This window comes from Dipodomys ordii, unplaced genomic scaffold, assembly GCF_000151885.1.
Source record: "Dipodomys ordii isolate 6190 unplaced genomic scaffold, Dord_2.0 Scaffold151, whole genome shotgun sequence".
Taxonomy (NCBI): Eukaryota; Metazoa; Chordata; class Mammalia; order Rodentia; family Heteromyidae; genus Dipodomys; species Dipodomys ordii.
In genome coordinates this window covers 585389-594785 of record NW_012267367.1, presented here as the reverse complement: position 1 = coordinate 594785, position 9397 = coordinate 585389, and the positions used below count along the sequence as shown (strand labels likewise).

At 44.7% G+C, this 9397-nt stretch overlaps 1 protein-coding gene across 1 annotated transcript in view; it reads left to right on the top strand.

Moving 5' to 3' along the window:
* The first annotated feature begins 9199 nt into the window (after positions 1 to 9199).
* Wdyhv1 (WDYHV motif containing 1) overlaps positions 9200 to 9397 on the top strand; it is a 17976-nt gene continuing 17778 nt past the window's right edge. Inside the window, exon 1 of the mRNA XM_013032206.1 lies at positions 9200 to 9356. Coding sequence (XP_012887660.1) covers positions 9265 to 9356 — 92 coding nt within the window. The 5' untranslated portion in view covers positions 9200 to 9264. The remainder of the gene's footprint in view (positions 9357 to 9397) is intronic.

Here is a 9397-nt window from a genome sequence, read left to right as displayed (position 1 = left end):
AGAGCTGGAACACCAGTGACTCCGGCGCTTCCGCGCTCCAAATTCTGGCGCCACAAGCCCCGCGCCGGCGGTCTCGGCGTGCGCGTCTGGAATCCCTCCGCCGCAGGTCCCGCCCACTCCCCCCCCACTCCTTCCCGCCCCACACTTCAGACCGACAGGGTCAAAACTCTCTTCAGATCTGAAGGGCAAAAGAGACCCTGCCGAAATGGACCGGAACACAAGCACGCTGACAGAGTCAACGAACTGAGCAGCTCTTGGGTGAAGAAGGTCGATTTCTTTTTCCTGATATAGTTCCGGCTCGCTTCACTCAGCGGACGGAGATGGCGGGAGCGGTGAGTTCTGTTTGGAATTTTGGCGCGTGGACGCGGAGGGCGGGGCATGGGAGGAGGCGGGACGAAGAGAGAGAACGATTAGCCCGCTCCGATTGGCTGGCGGCTCTTCCCGGTCCCTTCGGGCACCTGCGTGCAGTTTCGCGCCATCAAATTCAAATACAAAATGCCTGGTCCTTGACTCTAGGGAAATAAAGCACTTACTCTTCGGCTTTGCGCCTTAAAAGGGTTTGTTTTGTTTTGTTTTCGTGGCTTAACTGAAACTAGCCTACTTACAGGAAGAAAGGAAACAAAATGCCGAGCGCTGGTGGTTCGCGCCTGTCATCCAAGTGGAAGGCTGAGCTATGAGGACTGCCCTGCAGACGCTGATCTCCAATTACCCAACTGAAAACCAACAGCTGTGAGGGCAGAAGCAGCTCAGGAACAGAGCCCAAGCCCAGAGTTCAAGCCCCGGGACTGGCAAACAAACAACAACAAAAACCCACGAAAACAAAGTGAGCTTGAAGGGAGCCTAAAAAGCACACAATAGGGCTGGGAAGGTGGCTCAGTGGTAGAGCGCTTGCCTCACATGCATGAGGCCCTGGGTTCGATTCCTCAGCACCACATAAGCAGGATAAAAGCTGGAAGGGACGCCGTGGCATAAGTGGTAGGGCGCTAACCTTGAGCCCAAGAGCTGAGGAACAGTGCCCAGGTCCAGAGTTCAGGTCAGGTCCCAGGACCGACCGGAAAAAAAAGCTCACAATAGTTACTGCCGCAGTTTCTGATCACCCAGATCAGAACGAATCATGCACCTGATTAAATCCCAATTTCCTCAGCTCAGAAATAATATTTATTATATTTCATTACTGTGCCTGCACATGCTGAGTACTAGATGACAGGGGCTCCTAGACTGGAATGAAATAGACAAGAACATGCCAAAAGATCAGAACAGGAGAAGAAGCCTAGGCAAGCAGAAACAAAAGCTATTTATTGATTTGGGCAAAGTATAGTTTATTAATTCAACATGTGTTAAATATTTATTGAGCATCTATCATGGGCTAGGTATTATTCTAAGCCTTGGGGTGCTGTTTAATTCTAAGCAGCAAAATTAAAAAGAACAAAAATTATTTCATGGAACTTAATCCTAGTGGAAAGAGAATGTCAATATGCTAACTACAGCAAATAAGTTTGTTTGAAAATAGTGTTTAGGAACTGGGAATGTGGCTTAGTGGTAGAGTGTTTGCCTAGCATTCATGAAGCCCTGGGTTTGATTCCTCAGTAACACATAAACAGAAAAAGCCTGAAGTGGTGGATCGAGTGATAGAGTGCTAGCCTTGAGCAAAAAAGAAGCTCAGAGACAGTGCCCAGGCCCTGAGTTCAAACCCCAGGACTGACAAAAAATTAAAATTAAAAAAAGAAAAAAATGTTTAGCTGGGTGCCAGGGGCTCTCATCTGCAATCCTAGCTACTCAAGAATGTGAGGGAGCTGGGCACCAGGCACTGCTGGCTCACACCTGTAATCCTAGCTACTCAGGAGGCTGACATCTGAGGATCACAGTTCAAAGCCAGCATGGACAGGAAAGTCCATGAAACTCTTATCTCCAATAAATCACCAGAAAAACGGAGGTGACGCTGTAGCTAAAGTGGTAGAGCGCTAGCCTTGAGCTGAAGAGCTGGGGGATAGCACCCAGACCCAGAGTTCAGGCCCCATGACAGATAAAACAAAAAAAAAGTAAATAGAGATATTCTCTCTCTGTCTCTGTCTCTCTCTCTCTCTGTCTCTCTCTTTCTGAGAAATATCTAGATACTTATATACATTTCTAGCTCTATATCTGTATGTGTATACCATACTGGCTTCAGCCTTTGGTTGAATTCTGTCTGCCCAAAAGATATATCCAAGTATAATCACAGTACCTGTGAATGTGATCTGATTTGAAAAAGGAGTCTGCAGATGCAAGATTTTGAGATGAGACTATCCTGGTTTAGAATAAGCCTTAAATCCAATGCCTGCTGTTCTTATAGAGAAAGGTGAGAAATTTTACATACACAGACATATAGTAGTTGGCCACAGATGGTCACACCTGTCATCTTAGCTATTCTGGAGGCTGAGATCTGAGAGTTTCAGTGTGTGAAGTCAGCCTGGACATAAAAATCCCAGAAACTCATCTCCAACTACCCAGCAAACATCTGGAACTGAAGGTATGGCTCAAGTGGTAGAGTGCCAGCAATGAGTAAAAAAGCCAAGCAAGAGCATGATGTCCAAAGTTCAAGCCTCGGAGCCAGCACAGAGCAGGGATAGGGGAGAGAAGGCAATGAAGGCAATGAAGACAGAGGCAGATATTGAAGTCATGTGTTCATGTGCCACGAAATATCACCAATGTTACCACCACCAGAAGTTAGGACAGAGGTATAAAGTAGACTCTTCCTCAAAGACACCAGAAGGAACCAGTCTGGCCCACTGAACTGTGAGAGGCAAAAATTGTTTTCCTTTTCACACCAGCCAGTTTGTGGAAATTTGTATGATAATCTTAAGCAAAGAACACAATTGGTATAGTATTGGCCTTTTTCTAGACTCAGTCATTCAGAATGAGAATGACATTTAGGACAAGAAGAAGCACTAGAAACAAAGGCTTTTGCCCTGACTGATTCAGAAAAGATCCTGGTGTTCTTACTTCATGTGGGATAGAAATGAGGCTGAGCTAAGAGCTAATCATAACTCTATTACCTCACTTGGGATGAGGTCATAGGTAGGCCCCTTTCTGCTCTTGGTAGCAATGTTAGAAAGTAAACATTAATTTGAACAGGAATTTCTCTCAGAGGTTGTAAATGTGACCCTAGCTAAATCTGATGGCTAACCAAATTGATTTTTCACAAAGAGGAAAAATCACTAGCCTCAAGGAGGTAGAAGAGGTCGTAGTTAATATTTGCCATTTTTAGTCAACTTGAATTTACTTACTTCAAAAATAAGGGAAAGTATCTTCATTTTGTTTTTGTACTTTTTTCAGGTTTTTCTGTTTCTTTTTAAAAAAAAATAGTGCTGGGAATTGAACTTAGGGCCTCCATAAACTAGGCAATCATCCAACTAGTGACCTCCTTCTCCAAATCTGCACTTGTTCAGAAACCCTTCCTATCTGGGAGACTTTCTTTTTATTTGTTTATTTTTGTTGTGCCGGTATTGGAGGTTGAACCCAGGGCATTGCGCTCTTATTCAGCTTTCTCACTTGAACCACATCTCCAGTCAGATATTTGCTGGTCATTTGTAATCGAGTCTTAAAGACTATTCTGTCAAGGCTCATTTTGAATTGTGATCCTCCAGGTCTCTGCCTCCTAAGTAGCTAGGATTACAGGTATGAGCCACCTGTGCCCAGCTGGGTGATTGTCTTTTGGGGTGGATTTCTGTTATGTAGGGCTTAGCCTCTAGAAGTCCTTCAAAAGCATTTTGTTTTACTGGTAATCTGACAAATAGAGTTCAGACCTGTGATTTTGGCTCAGTCATCTGGGACATTTATTGCCTCTTGAAGTGTTATAAGGAAACTCATTTACAAGAAACAGAGAATCCACCACTTAAGAGGCTGAATTGGGAGACTTTATGGGAGAGCCAATGGACTGCTGGTGGACTCTTTCTTGTCTCAAAGAACAGCAGCCACAAATGCAGCTAACACAGAGCTTTTGTAGGCCTGAATCACATAAGGTATGAGGAATTTCTCCTAACAAAATGTTACACATAAGCAAAGAAAACCAGATGAGGAAACTTAAACCTACTAAAGATGTTAAATATAAGCAAAGCAAACCATCTGAGGAAACAGTCAGGGGAAATCAAGAGCCAATTATCTATGAGAAGCAAGACTTTCCGGGAGCTTAACAACTAAGGACACATTTGTAATCCAAAGAATGTCCTCCCTCTGAAGTGGAAGTGGCGCTGTGGCTCAAGCAGTAGGGAGCTCACCTGGAGCTGAAGAGCCCAGAGACAGCACCCAGGCCCAGAGTTCAAGCCCCAGGACCGACAAAAAATAAATAAAAATAAAAAATAATGAAAACAAAAGACATTGTTTCGGAACATCTTACCTCTCCCTATCCCTAGCCAACCAATCAGAATACTGTAGGATCTGATCAATAAACACCTAATTGTAATAGAAGCAACCAATCAGAGAACAGCTCCAGGTATAAGAATTTTAGACTCAGAGCCACAGGAACAGAAGAAGAAGAGAGTGGACCAGTAATGAAGACAACACACAATGGACAAACAGAATAGCCAAAAAGACCTTTGAGCAAGGTACTTTTCTAGTGAATAAAGTGTTCACCTCCTCTACTGTCCTGAATGTTGTTCCCTGGGTTAGCTTGGATCATGATCTTCCTCTTACACCTCTTGGAGTAGCCGGGATGACAGACAAGGCACCACTATGCCATTTTATTTTTATTGATTTAGATAGAGTCACCTAAACATTTTGGCATGCTTGTCCTGGAACCACAATCCTCTTGATCTACACCTCCTAAGATCACAAGTGTGAATCATAATGCCTGGCTTGGAAATCATCTCTTTAACATGAGGAAATAGTAGTAAAATAAATTCAAATTAAAATCACCATGGGAATTTGAGAGTACTAGTTATTATGTCCTGCCTATTTTTTTGTTCGTTTTTAAATAAAAATCTTTAATGCCGAATTGAGTGATGGGTACATTTCTTGAAAACAACATTGCAGCATGCATTAAGACTTAGAAAGGGTTGGGAAGGTGGCTCAGTGGTAGAATGCTTGCCTTGCATGCATGAGGCCCTGGGTTCGATTCCTCAGCACCACATAAGCAGAAAAAGCCGGAAGTGGCACTATGGCTCAGGTGGTAGAGCGCTAACCTTGAGCTGGAGAGCTCAGGGACGGTGCCCAGGCCTAGAGTTCAAGCCCCACAACTGACAAAAAAAAAACTTAGAAAATCTTCAAAAATTTTGGTGACTCCAGCCTCAAGTGGGTTTATCTAGGTGTGGACCAATATTTATATACAGCTGGATATGATGGCTTAAGCCTGTAAACCTAGCTACTTGGAAGGCGGAGATAGAGGGATCACGGTTCAAGGACTATACAGGCATAAAAATTCTAGAGATTCCATTTTAGCCAATGGCTGGGTGTAGTGACCTGTGCCTGTCATTCCAGCAAAAGGAAAAAAAGTGCAAGATAAACACAACATGCACACACAAGTAAATAAAAACTACTCCTTCAATTTAAAAAAAAAAGTTTTTTTTTTCTCTTTTAAACTTCCGTGTATTAGATACTATAGAGTTCCTGTATCTTTCCTTAGAAGTCTGTGGCCTTTTCTACACTCACCTTTGTTAAATGATTTTCCTCTAAATACCTGCTCTTTAACACCCTAATTTCATTGAATCTTGACTTTTTCAAGCGGATCTCTTGTTTCTCCCTAATCCAGATCATTGGCATTTATAGGTCACAGTCTGATTTATTTGTTTGATATTGGGTCTTCTTAAGTAGCTCAAGCTGGTAAGACCTGATCTTCTGCCTCGTCCTCCCTAGTGCTGGGATAACAGGTGAGCACCACCAGGCCTGATTCAGAATCGGGTCCTAGACTCCTCCTACTCCCCTGAAGCTATCTCCTTTTATAGCCTCTAGTATAGAATTACATGTATTTTTTTATGACCTATTTTTTCCAATTTTAAAAATAACTACTGCTTATAAGAGAAAGTTTAGAAGCATAAAGAAAGTACAGTATGGTAGACATTGCTGGCTTTCTCAACATTCATTCTCCCTTTTTTCCCCTTGAGACTCAAATTAGCTAAACTTCCTAGAAAAAAATAAATAAAAAGCCCTATGTTTTCCATTCTTCCTAACCTGAGAGGGACCTTGTCAGAATCATTTGGTCAGTGGAATGTGAATAGAAGTGATGTGAAAGACTTGCAGAAATTGCTATTAAACCTCCCCCTTTTCTTTCTCTCCAGGTCTTGCTGGCCAGAATGCAAACACAGCAGACATGGTGGTGAGCTATCTTCAACCATGCCAACCAGAGCAAGATTCAATATGGCCTTACTATGAAATACTAGGAGGCTGGCATTGTAAAGACACCATATAAGCACTGATGTTTATGCTCAGGCTATTAATACATTCATATTTCATTTATATCACTAATTGTTTTGTTTCTTTGTTATAGCAATCTCATCTGGGTCCTAACCCTCCCCCCAATTCATTCAAGAAAGAGTTATGCCGTCATAATGTCTGTATTCTGCTCACAGAGCTATATAATGAAAATGATCCTTGCAAAACTAAGCAGTTGTCGATTTCATGGCTTACTGAGAACTCTTGAAATTTAGTGAAACCTCTGTCTTAAGGGACTTGACTAACTAATATGGCTTTTAGGAGCATAAGGCTAAAAAGATGGATGATCTAGGATGATCTTAGCCTCCTATTAAAATGCTTGCCCAACAGGGATGGGAGGGCGAAACTGGGGGAAAGCCAAGGAAGGGGTGACATTATTCAAAAGAGAACTGTATGCATTAACCTGTGTGAAATGGTAGCCCCTCTGTACAACACCTTAGTAATAGCAATAAAATTATTAACAAAAAATCCCTGCCTAAGAAAGATAAATACTGTCAGGAGAATTTACTATTGGTGCTTGCCAACCCTAATGATAGAGTCCTTTGACATTTGTTTCTTACATCATTTATTAAAAATTGCTTTGGGGCTGGGAAGGTGGCTCAGTGGTAGAGCGCTTGCCTTGCATGCATGAGGCCCTGGGTTCAATTCCTCAGCACCACATAAGCAGAAAAAAAAGCTGGAAGTGGTGCTGTAGCTCAAGTGGTAGAGTGCTAACCTTGAGCTGAAGAGCTGAGGGACAGCGTCCAGGCCCAGAGTTTAGGCCTCACAACTGGACCCCCCAAAAAAAATTGCTTAGAAGCCAGGTGCTGGTGACTCATGCCTGTAATCCATGTTACTCAGGAGGTTAAGATCTGAGGATTGTGGTTCAAAGCCAGCCTTGGGAAGAAAGTCCATGAGACTCTTATCTCCAATTAACCACCAGAAAACTGGAAATGGCCTATGGCTCAAGTGGTAGAGCGCTAGCCTTGAGCTGAAGAGCTGAGGGACAGCACCCAGGCCCAGAGTTCAAGACCCATGACTGAGTACTAAGGAACTGAGAACCATTATTTTAAGTGTAGTCATCAGGCAATGTCTGTTTTCCAGCCTCTGTAAGAGGATTATATCAGAAATCATGATAGCTAATGTTATTATGTGCCAGCACTTATTTTCAGTGCTTTAAATATACAAATTCATCTCTTGTAGCAATCCTAGTGAGGTAGGTAGTAGGATCATTAGATTCATTTTATAGATGAAACTGAGGCACAAAAGTGTGAAGTAATTCTTCCCAAGGCCATACAGCTAGTAAGTGGTAGGGTCTACTTAGTCTGGCCTCCAAGTCCTATAGTAGCTTGAGGCCAACCATGAGACAAGAAACCACGTTAGATTAAACAGATGAAGTTAAATATAAAGACTTATGGGCTGGGAAGTTGGCTCAGTGGTAGAGTGCTTGCCTTGCATGCATGAGGCCATGGGTTCGATTCCTCAGCACCACATAAGCAGAAAAAAAAAGCCGGAAGTAGCACTGTGGCTCAAGTGGTAGAGCGCTTAGCCTTGAGCTGAAGAGCTAAGAGACAGCACCCAGGCCCAGAGTGCAGGCCCCATGACCAGACCCCCCCCCAAAAAAAAATATATATAAAGACTTACCATAACCAGCCAGTACCACACTGTGGTACGAGATTCTTATTTACAATGAGAAGCTTAAAAAAAAAGGATCAAAATCCATGTATGTACCTAGGTAGGAAGTGAATCCTTCTATCAAAAATGGGCTGGAGTTGTGGTTCAGTGGTAGAGCACCTGCCTAGCAAGCGGAGGTCCTAGAGCCCTGGTACCTTGGTACTGCCAAAAATTAAAAAAAAATTGACCATGACATAAGGATAACTATAACATATCCAAAGGCTGAGGAAGAGTACCTAAGGAAGGACAAACCAGAAACGAGTTCAGACTCCCTTGACCAGAGTGTATTTGGACATAGTGATCCTTTAGAATTTATGGGATTGAGGATTCGTGAGGCTGGAGAAGCTGCACTGTGGGTGGCTTATAAGACAACTGAAGAATTTTAGTTTTTATAACGGGCAGGTTATGAAGTGTCATGTCAAAGTTCTCAGTATCATGTATTCCAGTTCAGAATGCCAGCAAAGAAATGATTCACAGAAAACTTTTAAAACTTTGTTTTCTCACTGTATCAAGAGTTCAGCAGACCTTTCCGACCCAGTCCGTACAGAACTCCAAATTTTAAAAAAGTTAAAAGAAGGCGAGACTGGGAGTGCGATCCCTGTGGCGTTTCCACTTGGACTTAGGAATCTCTTCCTCTCTCCTTTCCCGGGCTCCCGCAGACTTCAGGCTGAGTGCTAACGCTTCGTTTTCAGCCCACAGCTTATTTTATTTTAGTGTCTCATTTGATTTCTCCATACCGGGGTGGGAGGGGATCATGCAGTAGCGCCTTTGGGTGAGGCACTCAGGCCTCACCCCAATTCCTGCCAGACGCAGGCCACAGACCCGCAGTTATTCTCTCGTCACGATGGCCCCGCCCCGACTCCGCCCCGACTCCGCCCCAACCCTTCACGCGGCCCGCCGCAGGCTCCGCCTACCTACCGTGCCCCCTCCAATCATCGTGCTCCGCCGACGCAAAACCACGCATCTTCCGCGCCCAGGCTCCGACCACCCGGGAACTGGCACCGCCCCCTCAAGAGCTCCTCGCGCTCCATTCTAAGGACGCCGCTTGCCCCGCCCAGTTCCCGCCCACCATGTCTTGGGTCCCGCCATCCGGAAACTGCCTCCTCTGCCCCCGGCTCCGCCCACTCTGCCCTTTGAACCGGCGCCCACAGTGGCCGGTTGGCTACTTTTCCCGCCCGGTGGCGTCGGTGAGAGCCCCTGGCCCGGGCCATGGAGGGGGCCCGCCCCACCGGTGCCACCGCCGCGCGCTACCAGCCGGCCTGCCCCACGCGGGAGGCCTGTGTCTACAGCAGCTGCTATTGGTAAGGGCGCGGGCGCAGCCAGCCGGCGCGTGCCGGCCCGG